Source organism: Helicoverpa zea, chromosome 28 (genome assembly GCF_022581195.2).
Source record: "Helicoverpa zea isolate HzStark_Cry1AcR chromosome 28, ilHelZeax1.1, whole genome shotgun sequence".
Lineage (NCBI taxonomy): Eukaryota > Metazoa > Arthropoda > Insecta > Lepidoptera > Noctuidae > Helicoverpa > Helicoverpa zea.
In genome coordinates, this window is record NC_061479.1 from 3,984,974 (window position 1) to 4,002,651 (window position 17,678).

Here is a 17,678-nt window from a genome sequence, read left to right on the forward strand (position 1 = left end):
ATGTACTTTCTAAGTATATCTTAGACACCATTGGCTGTGTTTCGGATGGCACGTTACAACTGTAGGTCCCGGCTGTCATTGAACATCTTTGGCAGTCGTTACGGGTAGTCAGAAGCCAGTAAGTCTGACACCATTCTAACCAAGGGGTATCGGGTTGCCCGGGTAACTGGGTTGAGGAGGTCAGATAGGCAGTCGCTTCTTGTAAAGCACTGGTACTCAGCTGAATCCGGTTAGACTGGAAGCCGACCCCAACATGATTGGGAAAAGGCTCGGAGGATAATGAACATAATAGTTAACATAGTTCCATATAATTTTATTTTTCAGATCAAGATCACCGACAGTCCGCGATCGTGACCACGAGCGTGAAAGAGAAAGACTACGCGTTCCCCGCGAGTTGGAGAGAGACAGAATGTCGCGGGACAGAGAGCATAGAGATCGAGTGTCTCGCTCTAGAGATAGGGAACGGTAAGTACCTACACAACTAATATAATCTACAATAACATATTTTAAGTAATTTTTGTTGTATAAAGAAAAATTTTATTCCAGTCATATACTTGAAAAAATGAAAAATATTTATTAGTTCATAAAGGTTTGTACAAAAAGATTGTGATTGGAGCCTCCCGTTAAACATAGACAGCCTGTATTGGGAGACACCGCTCTTCCATAGCGTTATTAATATTATGTTTAGAACTAATAACCTAGTAAAATCTTAATTATTTATGGCCAGGTTCACCATATTCTGATAAAGTCCCATCAACATATCTGATAGACGAACTAGGTTTCGATGGATAACAATACCTGGCAGAAATTATAATTAGCTTTTATCTGGCAGGTAGCATTAACTATTGGGTATCACTGACATTTTCTAAACTAGGCCTTATTCAATATAAAATAGATGTGTAAAATACATATTACTTTTGTTGCACCTACCAAGTTTCTATTTATTTATATTTTTTTTATGGATAATTTTGTTTTTTTTTCCCCAGATCGCGTGAGAGATCTCGCGACCGTTCCCGCGGCTCTACATCTCCACGAGCGGACGCGAGGCTGGAACACAACGACGCCTACAAGCGACGCTGTCGGGACTTCGACGGTGAGAACTCAATAATCAATACTTTTATTGCTTTTCACATGTATTCTTAGGTGTTAATACTTACAAATAGTTCACATGGACCCTGTCGGGCACAGCAAAATAAGTGAGTTTGGAGAAGTTACTCTATCATCTGCCTAGCTGCTTCCCTCAGTTACACTCGAGTCCCGTGGTGATTGCTGCCCGTGTCGGGATAAAAATTAACCTACAGCCTTCTTCGATAAATGGGCTATCTTTAAAATCGCATCAGCAGTTCCTGAGATTAGGTTTTTCAAACAAACGAAGTATTCAGCTTTATAATATTAGCATTGATTATCGTCCAACCGCTGGCCTACTGAGCCGCTTCCCAACTATGTTGGGTTTGGTCTCCTTCCAGACAATTTACAATATTAATTGCACAACGTCTTAAATTCACTTAAAAATGTTTTCTTTGAAAATTGAACATGAAAATTCATAGTAAATAAATACACAGTTGTTTTATGAAAACTGACATTTATATTGTTGGTGAATAGGGGACCTTTTCGTTCAACTTTTCAATGTACTTAGTCAAGAAACTGTGAAGAGTGTAGAGGAAATATAAGTATAGGGACCTATGTACGTCTGTCATATGCCTCAGTAACTTTGTATTGGAAAAAAGGACGTTAACTAAATATAGTTTTTCTCGTATTCCACAGAGAAAGGCTACTGCATGCGAGGCGACCTCTGCCAATGGGACCACGGCAGCGATCCCGTAGTGCTAGAAGATGCTGCAGCTGCTTTATCTTCTGTACTGGCACTGCCACCAGCCCCTGCCGTGCCTGGTTAGTAGTCAGCTGGTTAATTATTCGGCTAGCCGTAATATTGTAGTACATATCATCTTCCGAGCCTTTCCCGAACTATGATGGGGTTGGCTTCCAATCTAACCGGATGCAGCTGAGCACTTAGCAAAAATTATGCTTTTTCGTGCCATTTCATCGTCACTTGACATGTGTCTATAGATACTATACAAAGGCTTACATGATTTGCATTTACATTTTTTGGGTAATATTTGAGCTGAAAAAACTTTCGTACGAAGCCATCAGCTCAAAAAATACTTTCGAGGTATACTGTTATCGCGAATGAACTAAAAGCCAACTAAGGTAACATATTAGACAGACATGTTATATTTCAGATTATTTCTACCAATCACCCTATGATCGATAGACCCGTGTCGGGTAGTTTTATTACTTATTTTATTTATATTATTTTTGTATTACTTAGCCACGAGCCCGTCATTATTCATTGAAAGCATAACCTAATATTATTTTTTTTATTTACAGAATACAACCCGCTAACGCCGGACATCTGGTGCGGCGGCTTCCCCGCGTACCCGCCGCCGCAGCCGCACCATCCGCATCCGCCCAGGGAACTCATACCTATACCTAGGTATGTGTTAGAATGTACCTATTTGTATTTTAGAATAAGTATGTATAAGTGGTAGTTAATTGAACAGCTGTAATATGGTTAAGGTATTACAGGTACATATTTTGCTCAGTACTAATATTAAAAAGCTGAAGTTCGGGTTTATGTTTGTTTAAATGCTCTAATATCTGGAACACTTGCTAAAATGCATAGTTTTAGATGGCTCGTTTATCAAAGAACGCTTTTGGTTATTTTTTAATCGGGTGTGCGACATAGTTCCGTCGGTATGCGAATGATACCGTAGGAACAACAATTTTTAATAACTACGCAGTTGAAATCTTGATTTAGATTCTTTTCAGAATCCCCTATGTACCTCAAGATTTTTTTAAATAAGATCAATTTTACACGGTCACTTTTTAAACTATATAGATATAACTCAGTTATTATAAGGTAAATGTTGTGTTGTAGGATTCGCCAGTCAGCGCCAGTGCCGCGTGCTGCGGGTGCCGCACCGCCAAGACATCCGCCACCTCATAAGAAGAACTTCGACTATAATCGATTTGGTAACTATCAGCCTAATAGTACTTTCGCGCTATGCTGAGTTCTCTGACATTCATAACTTATAGTTGAAGTGATGAAACCTAACGTAATCATATAAAACATTGTTTTACAATATCAAATAAAAATAGTTTGAAAAGAAAATAGAATCGGAATTGCCGATTGCTAGCCGTTACTCTTCACCGATTTTTATCGGTTCAGTAACTCACGTCAATTGCTGTTGACGCAAATGAGAACTACCAGGGAATTCATCAAAACACGACAGCGGTATTTTTTAATATTGGGCAAAGTTCTCTTCCAAATAGTCGAATACTCCGTACTTAGCGACTAAGGGCCTTACTACAAAAACTTTAAACCCTGTTTTACACTTGTCTATATAATAAAATTTTGGCTGCAAAATGAACCATATGTCAACGTCATAATTTGACATTTTTTTAGACAAGGCATAAACTGACGTTTAAAAGTTTTTGTGGTAAGACGGAAAATGTCTACGGACTTGATTGTTTCTTGAATTTATAGCCCTCCTAAATGTCAAAAATATATTCTCGTCACACCATAACCGTGCTCCTAAATTATTCTGATTACGACTTTAATCGTAATAATGCACAGAAAAAAAAATCAATCACCTACAGATAATGATTATGAACTTTTGTAATATACATAGTCCATTTTATCCAAGCTCTTTTAACCAGATAACTGAAAATATATCCCCTACATCTTCTAACTAATAATAATAACTATACTTGATCCCCAGGCGCCGGTCGTCCCCCTCTGCCCGCTAACGCGGCCAACTGTTCGCTGGAAGTGAAGAAAGTGCCGCGAGGCCTGAACGATATCACGCACCTCAATAACCACTTCTGCAAGTTCGGCAAAATTGTTAATATACAGGTTGGTTTTGTACTTATTATAGATTTTTTGTGTCTCAGCTGCTTTGGGAAAACTATTAAAAAAATATCAGCACATGTCTAGCGATTTAGTTATTGTTGGTTTGTAGGATAATGCTTTAATAGACAGAATCAGTGCCCACTATATTATTTGTTCACGATATAGTCGAGTCCTTTTGGACTCGTGTGAAGTCGCGGGAATTGGTTAGTATATATTTTCATAAATATAATCTGCCTTAGCCTATTTCCAACTATGTTGGGGTTGGCTTCCAGTATATCTGGATGCAGTTGAGAAAGTTGAAATATCAGCCTGGACCCACCAATATTGCCTTCTGAAACACGGAAGAATTAACTCGCTATGACACATCCAACGACCGACCGCGCCAAGCGTTGTTTAACTTTATGATCGATCTACCCCTGTTACTAACTGCGTATTATAATAACCGAACTATCCAATTTTCTCTTAAATCTCTAATCAAAAAACAACTGATAGAACGATTATAAAAATCCACACGTACCATTGTTTTCATATTTCTTTTTAACACGCTTATATTAGCTTCACTTGTAACTATGTATGTAAGAAAATCTTGGAATCTTAATTTGACCCACTTCCCGGTCTTCGATTAGGATGAAATTTTGCACACGCTCTGAGTTCTGATGACAATACATGACTAGTGTTTTTTAATGTTTTAAGCTATTTTTATTACAATTACAGGTGTGCTACGACGGCGACCCGGAAGCGGCGTTGATCACGTTCAGCAATCCTACTGAAGCCAATGTTGCCTACAAGAGTACTGAGGCCGTTCTCAACAATAGATTTATTAAAGTCTTCTGGCATAACCCTGAGGTGAGACATATTTTTTAAAGTTAAGGAAACTGGTAAAAAAATTGTATATTTTTTTTTAGTATAGAAAATATGTTAGTAAAAAGATAAAGTACGAAATAAAACTATATTAGAATTAATTGTGTTGGCGTTGGTATGGTGCAGAAAAGTTGTATTATCTCAGAGGAACTATATTATTGGGAAGTTTCATCAAAATCTGTTCAGCATTCCAGAGATTAGCCATATCAAATAGTCAGGCGAACATTTTTTTTATTAAGTACTGTATAATTGTACCTACTTTCATACATCCGGTGAAAACCTGCTTATTTTAAAATTACAAAAAATAATATTTCCTTAGAAAGATTTTTTATGCACAACCAATTTTCATAAAATATTTAACAAGAATAGACCATTTTTTTTTTGTTAGATCGTAGATACATGATATAAAGATAAAACAAAAAAAGAAATATAAATTGTCATTGTTACAAAAAATATAATTTACTTCTATATTTTCAGAATAAACAAGAAAACATGGCGCCGAGCGGTCAGCTAGCCAACAAACAAAACGACAGACAGAATTCACAACACCCGATGTCACACAACAAAGTGCTTATAAACAGAGACAATATTAAGGCGACTGCTGATAATAATGCTAAACAGCTTATGGAGAAGGTAATGTATTAGTTTTTAGGGGTTTTTTATAGACGTTTTTGTGTCAGGAAAGCGGTTGAGGCATAGTTGTGTGTGTAAATGGCGATTCTACTACTATTGACCACTCTATGTATACTATATACTTGCTTTCGTGAAATGAAAGGCATGTGTATCTATTTATTATATTAATACTTTGGTTTTGTCTGTCACCAGGGTGTATCTCATTAACTGTGTTATATAGACAGGTGTTATATTCAGACTGTGTATTTCTGTAGCTGCTATAACAACAAGTACTCGAAAACTAGAATAAACTTCATATTTTAGAGGATTTGTGTTGGTCCCTGATACTGTACTGAATCCATTTGAAAATTACTTCACTGTTGGGAAACTACACTATCCCCAAAACACATATATTTTATTCGGGTACGGGTAGTAGTTTCCGGCGGACGCGGGCTAAACCATCTTTCTAAGATAATATAGTATTTCCCTGAAACTAAGGTTCTAAGACAATATAATATTTTGCGTACTAGACTTAAAACTTAATTCTAATGAAGAAATATTTTCTTTCACAGCAAGAGAAAGAAAAAGAACTATCAAACGGCGTGGAACCAAAGAAAGAAGTAGTGAAACCGTCGCTAAACAAGAGCAAACAAGTGATGGAGATGCACAAGCGAGCACAAGCTCTGCTCGAGACTCAGCTGCAGCAGCAGATGCTGCTCATACAGAGGCTCGAACAAGGTGAGGGATGTTATTTTGCCTATGGGACAATCATCACCTCCCGAGCCTCTTCCCAACTATGTTGGGGCCAACTCCCAGACTTGACCGGATGCAGCTGAATCCCAGTGTTTTACAAGTAGCGACTGCCTATCTGACCACCTCAACCCAGTTATCCAGGCACTGCAGTACCCCTTGGAAGACTGGTGTCAAACTTACTGGCTTCTGACTACCCGTAACAACTGCCAAAGATGTTCAATGACAGCCGGGACCTAAAGTTTAACGTGCCCTCTGAAACGCAGTCATTGGTGTCCAAGATATATTTGACGAGTACATACAAACTTAATACGTTACATTGGTACTTGCCTGACCTGATAAAATATAGAATGCCAGCCGTTTTCCCGCGGTGCCGTGGGAACCACATTTTTATTGAACAAAAAGTATCCTATGTTCATTCTAGTAACACCAAGAATATATGTACAAAGTTTCATGATGACCAGTTTGCGTGACAGTGTTTATAATATTAGTCATCATCCTCCTGCCCTTATCTCAATTTCATTTGTGGTCGGCGCAGCATGTTTTCTTTTTCCATACTCTTCTATCTGCCGTCATCTCACAAGTAACATTCTTTCTTACCATATCTACTTTATAATATTAGTAGGATAATAAATATATATGTTGTGTTTCCAGGCAATGTAACGGGACCACAAAAATCAGCTCTGTTAGAAGCCATCAGTTCAGCACAGGAGGGTATAGAGAAACTAAGGAAAGAACTCGTCGCTTATAACGGCACTTTGAAACAGATGCAGGTATGTCATATGTATTGCTAACATTATAATTGTGGTAGTATGTTTTAGGGATAGTTAAATGTGTTTCATTTTTATTTGCATTATTTTTGTTATTTTGCGACGTTGTTTAAATGCAAATTAGTCTGTAATAGGAAAATCTGATACCGCGTTTTATTTGTTTATTTTTTTTCATCAAAATCTTTCGCGATTATTTTTCGTGCTATACTTAATGGCGGCTCGGAAATTTGCGAGTCGCAACTTAGAATATTTTTTTAGGTATCAGCGAGCGGCGGACTATGAGGCCAACTTTAAAATCTCTACAAGAGATACATATTTAGTATATACCTAGATAGAATATTTATTGAGAATGGCCGTAAGACGATCTCAAACTCTACTCAGAAGTTAGCTGCGAGCCGCCATTAAGTTTGCTATCGCTCGAACCAGTATATCGTTCTACCGTAACCAATAAAAGGCTCTGAAAACAAAAATATATAGCTTCTATCATTGTGTGACGACAGGACGAGTCGGTCGCGAGGAATTTGTCCCGGTTGCAACTAGCGCAGGTACTCGACCGGTTGCGTTGCGCATGCTAAGCACTTTCTATGACGAATTACTTGCATTTTGCAGCTATATACTTGGCGATCGAATTAATGACAAGACTTCACAGAACTTCATACTCGCCTCAATTGAATGATTTCTGAGTTCATTGGCTCTTCTATTTAGCTTCAATGACTCGGCCGTGTGGCTTCATTGACTCGACCGTGTAGCTTCATTCACTCGATTGTGTTGACTTGGCCGTGTGGCTTTATTTACTAGGCCATGTGGACTTGACCGTTTAGGCCGTTTGAGTTCATTGACTCGGCAGTCTGACTTTATTGACTCGGCCGACTGAGTTCATCGACTCGGCCGTCATGACTTCATCGACAATGATTAAACTTGTGTCTGACTCTCGTGCTACAATTCTAAGTATTTAGCTGTGATATAAAAAAGAGTTTTAAACATTGTATGTGTCAGACAATGCATTGATTTTGGATTGACAATGACACTCATTTTGGAAAACTTTTCATTTATTGAATGAAGTGCATCTTGGTTTTCATTTCTTTCACTGCATTTTGAAACTGTTTTTATTCGGTTTCTTTCGTTTTGACATGTTTTCATACTACATCTTATTTTATTATAATTTTTAGTTAGTACCACACTAACTAAAAATTATAATAACCTTTCTCAGATTGGCGTATATTTTTAGTTTTCTTTACATAAAAGTCTGTTTTCAAATTACATAAGACTTTCAATAACGACAATTTCTATAGTTATACGTTGTTTGAATTTTCTTTCCTTCACAATAGTTTAACAGTTTAAACGGTCTTCGTTGCTCAAGACAATATTTGCGCCGCTTTTAATAGTCAAAATGCAGTCACTCCGTGTAATTTCGAAAAATATAAAGCAAACAAAGCTCAAATCACATTATTTAAATACAATCCTATTCTTTTAATTATAGAGTAATTTTAGAGGTTAATTTCAATAGCTCCATGCATGCGTTTCGCAACTCGTTGTATATCCCATTTAGTTGTTTCTAAACACATGTACAAACATATTAATTTCACTATGTATTTACCATTCCATTTCCTTGTCTGCATAAAGTGGTTAAAAAGTTAAAAAATATGTTTCCTATAAACTTATTTGGCCTGTTTTCAAAAATGTTCTATCTGATGATTTATTGATCTTGATTATAAATTGATACCTACTGTACCTACTTACTTTATCATTATTTGGCATATGATATACATTAAATGCTGATATCTGATATATAAGGTGCTTTTATATTACCTGCCAGGACTTGAATGGGGGGTAGTATTGCGTTTATAGATTACAATAGTAAAGATAAATATTGATTATTTGTCATATTTTATTTCATACAAAAAAAAAATACGTATAAATTTGACTTAATTTATTAATTTAAACCATCCAGTTGAGTTGCACGTTGCCACTCCTGCAGAACAGATAGAAAGAGATAGCAGTTGTTTTCATTGACGAAGCGACACTACGCGCGTAATTTGTGAACCACGTTATGCAGAGTACAGCCAATGTTAATTTAACTTGTTTAATGTCTCAAATTAAATTGACCGTTCCGGGGAACGAAATTTCTTCACTATTGTAATCTTAAAGCACCTTATATAATCTCTAATATGGAATCTAATGAACCAGTTTTATGTTGACAATTTGCGTAATATTAAATGCATAACTCAAGTAGTCCCATAGTTCACTGCCCATAGACACATGTTCACTGGTAATTCATTGAATATGGTACTTTTACTATTAAATCATAATTCATAGTGCATACATTGTACCTGGTTTTCGTTTTATGTAAATAAAATTAATTGTGAATATGGATGGATTGCGATATCTTTAAACATAAAAATAATAATCACTACATACTACAAAATGAAGTTGCTTTTCGCTGCTTGTTTGTCCATATGTATTGTATGCTGGGTTGAGGGGGTCAGATAGGCAGTCGCTCCTTGTAAAGCACTGGTACTCAGCCGCATCCGGTTAGACTGGAAGCCGATCCCAACATAGTTGGGAAAAAGGCTCGGAGGATGATGTATTGTGTGCTTAAAAACATAAAACTACGCAACGGATTTTGATGCGGGTTTCAATCACCTTTTTACCACGGTTTAGGTACCTATTTTTAAATCTTCTAGGCATAATATTATATTGTCTGTATCTTATTTTTATGACTAAGTCGTGGTGGCCTAGTGGGCAAAGAACCAACCTCTCGAGTATGAGGGCGCGGGTTCGATTCCAGGTCAGGCAAGTACCAATGCAACTTTTCTAAGTTTGTATGTACTTTCTAAGTATATCTTAGACACCAATGACTGTGTTTCGGATGGCACGTTAAACTGTAGGTCCCGGCTGTCATTGAACATCCTTGGCAGTCGTTACAGGTAGTCAGAAGCCAGTAAGTCTGACACCAGTCTAACCAAGGGGTATCGGGTTGCCCGGGTAACTGGGTTGAGGAGGTCAGATAGGCAGTCGCTTCTTGTAAAGCACTGGTACTCAGCTGAATCCGGTTAGACTGGAAGCCGACCCCAACATAGTTTGGGAAAAAGGCTCGGAGGATGATCTTATTTTTATGACTTTCTATTTACGCGAGAGTCCATCCGTATTCACATATAAAATGGTTGTGTTTGTGTTTGTAAACGTATGTGTAAAATTGTGTACAAAACTAGTGTGTATTGTATAATCTATGTGTGTGTACTTTTTGTGTCTACTAATCTTAGTTGTACTGTTATAATATGTATTTGGCTTTCATCATATGTAGTTGTAAGATTTAAACTGCCTTTGTAACTAGCCTTTATATAACCTAGCAGTTTACCTCAAATTACGCCCTTGACTGTCTCTAAACTCCCATCGATCTCCACACAAAATTTCATCTCAATTGGTTCAACCGTTTTGGCTATTCCTACACAATTTAATAGTAATCTATAAATTGAACATATTCTATGCACCATCCCCTTTCGCTGTATATTATATCGGGTGTGTCGTTCACACGGATTGTGGCTCTGATCATCAACTGCTAGTGTCAGATCTACGAGTGCGTCTAAAGATTCGTCGTAAGAAAGCAAAACCTTTAGCTAGGCTCTCAGAACCGGAATACGATGGTTTCCAGAACAATACGGAATCATATCTAGCAGAACTCACCCCTAAAATTGCACATATGAATCCAGAAGAGCAATGGCAGCAGTTTAGCGAGAAAATTGTTAATGCACTAGATTTTATAGCCAAAAAACCTATGGATAAAAAAGACTGGATGTCAGAGGAGGTTTGGTCTAACATAAAGCTACGTAAAGAACTCAAAAGTGGCGAAAGACCCGAAAATTTCGAAGTGAAGTACTCTCAAATGTCCAGGTTAATTCAAAGACAGTGCAGAAGGGATAAGAACCAGTATTTGGAGAACATCTGTACCGAAATAGAACATCATGCGGACAAGTATCAAACTGCTGATCTTTTCAGAAAGGTCAAACAAATAACACACAAAGTCAAACCTTCCTCGTGGGTGATAGATGACAAAAATGGGAATCCGATACATGAAGTTGCCAAAGTAGCTGAAAGATGGAAAGAATACTGCGAGGAACTCTACCAAGACCAATCATCCAAATCCACTTCATCAAATAAAATCATAGGAGATGAAGAGCCCAGCATTCTCCGCTCAGAAGTTGAAGATGCGATCCGGAAACTTAAAAGAAATAAAGCACCAGGGCCGGATCGAATCACAGCGGAAGTCTTGAAAGGACTGGGCTCAAATGGAATAACATGCCTGCATAATATATGCAATAGAATATGGCATACAGGACTTTGGCCATCTGACTGGGTACACTCCGCAATTCTTCCTCTCCATAAAAAAGGATCGATGCGGAACTGTAGTAATTACAGAACTATTGCACTAATATCCCATGCCAGCAAAGTTCTCCTTAACATCCTCAATGCCAGACTAAGAGCTTTCCTGGATTGGCAAATACCCCAAGAACAAGCGGGTTTTGTAAAAGAAAGGGGAACGAGAGAACAAATATTAAACTTAAGGCTCATAATAGAAAAATGCTACGAATATAACACCCCAACTTTCATGTGTTTTGTGGACTACCAAAAAGCTTTTGACTGCGTCAAGTGGGAGAAACTATGGAAAGTACTTACCGAAGCGGGGGTACCCTCCCACCTCGTAATGCTGATTCGCAACCTTTATGAGTCGAGTTATGGCACTGTAACAGTAGGAGACACAACATCAAGCCGTTTCACATTCCAGAAGGGCGTTCGTCAGGGATGCATAATCTCTCCTATACTCTTTAATATTTACGGAGAACACATTATGCGTCAAACGCTAGAAGACTGGGAGGGTGGCATAAAGATAGGTGGAGTCAAGATATCTAATCTGAGATATGCAGACGATACCACCCTTTTCGCATCATCCGAAAACGAAATGGCGGAGCTGCTGCGTCGTTTAGAAACAGCCAGTCTGGAAATGGGACTTGCAATTAACAAATCTAAGACCAAGCTCATGATCGTTGATCGATTTGACACTATTCAACGCACTGATATCCTACAAGACTACGAGACCGTAAACCAGTTCCAATACCTTGGCTCGTTAATAACAAATAAGGGAAGTAGCGAACCTGAAATACGTAGGCGAATTGGCATGGCAAAGACAGCGATGACCCAGTTGAGCAAAGTCTGGAAGGACCGAAACATCAGATATCGGACCAAAATACATCTGGTCCGCACTCTTGTCTTTTCCATCGCATTATATGGTGCGGAAACGTGGACTTTTAAAGCTGCCGACAGGCTGAGAATCGACGCTTTTGAGATGTGGTGTTGGCGCCGTATGCTGCAGATACCATGGACAGCCTTCCGCACAAATGTATCCATTCTACAACAACTAAAGCTAGAAAAGACAAAACGCTTATCCACTACCTGCTTGCAGCGAATAGTACGGTATTTCGGCCACGTTGCTCGCAGAGACACTAACAACTTGGAACGCCTGATGGTAACAGGAAAAATTGAAGGCAAAAGACCTAGAGGTAGAAGTCCCAAACGGTGGTCAGACCAGATATCGGAGGAACTGGAGATATCTGTCAGCACTGCACTACACCAAGCAACGGAACGTAACCGATGGAGACAACTGGTTGACGAAATAAAAAGGAGTCACGATCCTCAGCATTGAGGGAACGATCGAGGAGAGTGTCGTTCACAATCACATTAAATCATATCTCATATACTTTATGATATTCTATGGCGAATTGTAAAAAAAAAAACTAATCCATTCAGTGGTTTAACCACAGGAGTCATTTTTCGTTTTTATAATTTACAACATCATGTAAAGCAGAGATAATGTTAGGAGTATCGTATGTTTTGATCAGTTGACAGCTGTCAGTTTTCAAGGGAGAATTTCCGTTGTTTGTAATGACTGACTTTTATATGGTGTTCTAATTTTTGCACATTTTTATTCCATTTACTTTGTTAGAAAAAATCATTTTTTTATTTTTACGTATTTTTCTTTTATCTTTGTGTTAATCGACATATATTAACCAGTATATTAACGCATTTCATTTAATGTGATTATGAACGACACACCCGATATATTTCAATTTAATGAAAATTTATACGGCGTGACTGCATTTTCTCTAATGACAAAAATAAATCAAGAAAATTTTGGAAATCTGCGCTTACTAGTTTATCTCAATACAATCATAAAGTACTGATTTTAGCTCACATACCACATCTTTTACACAAAACTTCACAGTTATCATATAAAATGCTTGTACATAGCTTGGCTAACTAGATTTTGTAATATTATTGTCAACAGGCAAAGAAACCAAAGACTAAGGAAGAGGCGCAAAAGGAAATTCTGGATGCTGAACTCGATCTCTTTACTAAACAACAGGTATGTAGGGTAGATTATTTAATTATTATTAGTAAAAAAATTGCTCACCTCTCACCAGTATTGGCAGATATTAATTATCTGGAGAAACATGAAAAAAGAGGGGTGTTGTAAGTTTGATCGCAATGTGTGTCTATCAGTGGCACCATAGAGCTTAAACAGATCAAAAGATTCAAATTCCTAATAGGCCTATAATCTCTCTTACGAAACGTCAAGCTAGTTGCATGGTTCCAAGGAGTATGTCTCATGGAGGAGAGCCGGCAAAAAACCTCTACAGACACTCTTTGAAAAAAAAGCTGGTGTATAGTAGTTTTCATACAGTACAAATTATCCATGAGAAAGTTATACAATGCAAGCGAAGCTAATGTACGATTTGTTTTAGATGAAAGCTGGTATTCTATCTATGGTTCTTACACGTGTTTAATCAAAATCGGCTCAACCATTTTGAAATCTTATTTTTAATTAACAGGAAGGCCAAGACGTGACGGAATTGACGAAGAAGATCGCAGAGTTGCGCCGACAGATGGCAATTCAGTTCCCCTCGCATAACATCATGAGGAGGCCACATGCAAGGTATGATTATAATTTACCTTTAAAAACCTGCAGCACTCGGGGATAATAAAAATCTAGTGATTTCGGAAGAGGCTACACACAATGCCAATGGCATAACCGCTCTTTAGAACTATGTGTGTTGTGGCCTTAAAACATTTTTTTTACGTTGAATTGAGAGTAATTTTAGAGTCTTAGAAATAGCTAGAGCTAGTTGAAGCAATTTTGTTGAAATAAAATGAGCACACAGATTTTAAACAAATTCACACATAGCATTTGTGTGTGAATTTATTTGAAATAAAAAAGATTTTATTTAATTAAATTATTTTCAAGTATATATGTTATATTATATTATTATTTTTTTTACATCGGCGTTCAAATACACTAATATTAAATTGTATATTTTTGATAACATGTAATTATTTTGATGTTAAATTTTCAAGCTATCGTATTGTGAAGAGAAAACTTAGGTGAGATGACTTTAATTATTTAAAATTACAGGTGTTAAGAATACTGGGTTCGATTCCCAGCCGTAAAATGTTAATTTTGCAATATTTTTTTCGCGGTTTGACCCGCCCTCGTTGCTTGGAAATTTTGTATACCGTCTGAATAAAAAAAGTCTGTTAATCTGACTTTATAGTTCGGCCATTCAGAGAATGCGTTCCTGACACGTCGCGATTGAACTGACGACGTAACTACATTCATTGATTATTGATATAATAATGTTGTTTTAATGCTCCTCAATTGTTAAAACGGTAAACAACCAGCAAAAATATTTTTATCGTAACTGCAACGCCATTGCAAAGTTACGTCGTCAGTTCAATCGCGACGTGTCAGGAACGCATTCTCTGAATGGCCGAACTATAATATTACCAACTTTCATCAAATCTAAAAGTGTGAGCATTTTTCACATCGGTCAATAGTTTCGGTGCTTTTAAAGTACAAACAAAAAAGGTTTCTTCTTTACTATATTAGTATAGTAGTATTTATGTATTTTCATTGTATATCCACAATATATAACATATTGTTTAGTCCTTTTTTGATGGGAAATAATCAAATGATTCCTCCCTCTGTGGGTGCAGCGTGAGTGAGTGTCAGACTCTTACTGACTTAAACCCACCATGTTCCTTCTTAAGCCCTTTAGTACCAGGGCCACAGTAACTCTTTCAAACAATCCCGCAGCCTATATTGTTTTTTCCTAATGTTTTACAATAAGGATTATATTATTCTATCTTACAGAGGCGGTCGTTTCAATACCCCCACCCGTTTCACGCGAGGCGGCATCGCTACCAAGATGTTCAGCGTCAACCAATCAGTGGACCACAGGCCGAAAGCACTCCTCATTTCAGGGTTCGAAGCTGATGAGCTGGAAGCCTTGATCACGCATTTCTCTGTAAGTACCAACTGCCTAGGCTTTTTATCATCCCACTGTAGATTACAGGCCTTATTGTACCCACTTTGCCTGGGTAACTGGGTTGAGAAGGTCAGATAGGGCAGTCGCCCCATGTAAAATACTGGTACTCAGCTGCATCCGGTTAGACTGGAAGCCGACCCTAACATAGTCGCCGATTATCGGCTACGGCGACTGTTCTCATGTTAGGAGATCGGCCAACTGCGCAGGACATATCATAGTGCAGGCACATTTGCTTGGACTGCGGTGCACTCACTATTCCTTCACTCTCATAGCGCGATGGGGGGCAACCCGACACCACCGGCGAGAGATCACAAGCAGGACCGACATAAGCGTGCGACACGATGCACGGAATAAGCTGTCATTGAACATCCTTGACAGTCGTTACGGGTAGTCAGAAGCCAGTAAGTCTGACAACCAGTCTAACCAAGGAGTATTGGGTTGCCCGGGTAACTGGGTTAAGGAGGTCAGATAGGCAGTCGCTCTTTGTAAAGCACTGGTACTCGGCTGCATCCGGTCAGACTGGAAGCCGAACCCAACATAGTTGGGAAAAGTCTTGAAAGTTGATGATGGTAGTTGCTTGACCTTATTTATGCAAATGGTGTTACAAAGTTAGCTAATATGTGTGTCTGTCTGTCCCCAGCAATTCGGCGAAGTGATGAGCAAGGAAGTGGAGCTATCTGTGCCTCAGCTGGTGCTGCAGTACAAGTCGCGGCAGCATGCTGAACATGCCATCGCCAACGGGAAGCACTACAACGATAGGACACTCTCCGTGAGTACTGTGTCTGTGTGTCACTGTGACTGTGTGACTGTGTGACTGCGTGTCTAGTGTGACGCACTGGCATTATGACTGCCTTTGTGTCGCTGTGAGTGTGACTGTGTCTATGTGACGGTGAATGTGTGTATGTGACCGAGACTGTGTGTCTTTGTGACTGTGACTGTGTGTCTGTTAAACAAGCTGTCAAATCATACAGACAGAATTGTGTTGCTGGGGAGTTAGTTTCCCACTTCACCACTTGTTCTTTCCAGCAAAAACACATGGGAAGTGGCGAAGGAGTATGGCGGGCGTTTTGGGGGCTGTCTTTTGTGAATTTGACCTTCAAAAAAAGTTCTGATTTTCAGCTCACATTGAATAAAAGACTTTTTATCTTGTGATTGTGTGTGGTGGTAACTCGCTCCTACAATCCCGTAGCCTCGGCAGGATTAAAAAATCTCCAAATCTTCTTTCTTATATGAGGACACAGCTGTTCATCCATTAAAATTGTCTTTAAAAGCGCAGCAGTTTTCAAAAAGTGCTGATTTTCAGCCTACATTTTTTAAATGATTTTTTACCTTTTATCTTATCTTTCTCTTCCGTATGTAACAGATAACGTGGACGGCGAATACGAACGCGAGCGCGAACAACGCGGCCCGACCCGCCGACGCGCGGCCCGCCAGGAACGGCGAGCAGAGAGATGACAAGGACGAGGTCAGTGTACTAATAGATCGAGAATAATACATTCAGGCGGGAATCAAAGTGAACATTAAATAATGAAGAAAACAAAAACGATTTTAGGAAAACTGAAATTGGGTAATCGGGTAAGATCTTCCAGCAATTTGAAGTATTATATAACAGCGACCCGCCCCGGCTCCGCATGGGATAACAGTTGTTGTTGTTTGTTAAATAAAACCGCATGAAAATCCGTTGCGTAGTTTTGAAGATTGAAGCGTACAAAGGGATATGGGGACAGAAAAAGCGACTTTGTTTCATACTATGTAATTTGCAAGGTCAAAAATGAATACAGTTTTGACGTTTCTCGGAATCCTGTAAGAACTTTCTATAACAATTCTTGGTCTGAACCATCATCTGCCAACTTAACTATAGCGCTACCGCAAATATTACTTTTATTTATTATTTTATCTATAAGAAAAATAAGTTATTTTTAGGCAACATACCTATATGATATTTCATTGCCAAAGAATCTAAGCTAATTTCTATCTTCTCCAGACACCAGCGGAGCTACCCGAAGACACTCTTCTCCGTTTCGACGAGGAGGAAGAGGATGATGCAGATGAGGACCGCTCCTGGCGCCGTTGACCCTCACTCCCCGCATCTAGCATCTACTGTAACACACACTTTACTATACAGTGGACGTTTTGCAAAACAGTGTCGGACTATCGCATCTTTCGGATTATTATACCCCCTTTAATTCGGATTTTTTTATAAAATATTACCTTCTAATCCGAAAAAAATATTCTATATTTTATATAAAATATGTATATGTATTCTGCGAGTGTAAATTATATTACAAGTGATCAGGATTTGACGGGGTTAATTCGTACGTCAAATTTGACGTGTCTCAATCCGATTGCGTTATATAGACCTTGTCGGATTACTGGGGGTACTGGTTTAGAAGA

The 17,678-nt window shown here is 38.4% G+C and overlaps 1 protein-coding gene across 1 annotated transcript in view; it reads left to right on the top strand.

Moving 5' to 3' along the window:
- Positions 1-17,390, top strand: part of LOC124643773 (RNA-binding protein 26) — a 29,242-nt gene extending 11,852 nt beyond the window's left edge. Inside the window, exons 8-24 of the mRNA XM_047182853.1 lie at positions 325-465; positions 987-1,093; positions 1,765-1,890; positions 2,389-2,494; positions 2,939-3,033; positions 3,783-3,916; positions 4,628-4,759; positions 5,252-5,407; positions 5,959-6,124; positions 6,791-6,909; positions 7,407-7,451; positions 13,247-13,324; positions 13,791-13,894; positions 15,110-15,263; positions 15,925-16,053; positions 16,648-16,749; positions 17,269-17,390. Of these exons, the coding sequence (XP_047038809.1) occupies positions 325-465; positions 987-1,093; positions 1,765-1,890; positions 2,389-2,494; positions 2,939-3,033; positions 3,783-3,916; positions 4,628-4,759; positions 5,252-5,407; positions 5,959-6,124; positions 6,791-6,909; positions 7,407-7,451; positions 13,247-13,324; positions 13,791-13,894; positions 15,110-15,263; positions 15,925-16,053; positions 16,648-16,749; positions 17,269-17,358 (1,984 nt within the window). The 3' untranslated portion in view covers positions 17,359-17,390. The remainder of the gene's footprint in view (positions 1-324; positions 466-986; positions 1,094-1,764; positions 1,891-2,388; positions 2,495-2,938; positions 3,034-3,782; positions 3,917-4,627; positions 4,760-5,251; positions 5,408-5,958; positions 6,125-6,790; positions 6,910-7,406; positions 7,452-13,246; positions 13,325-13,790; positions 13,895-15,109; positions 15,264-15,924; positions 16,054-16,647; positions 16,750-17,268) is intronic.
- Positions 17,391-17,678: the final 288 nt, after the last annotated feature.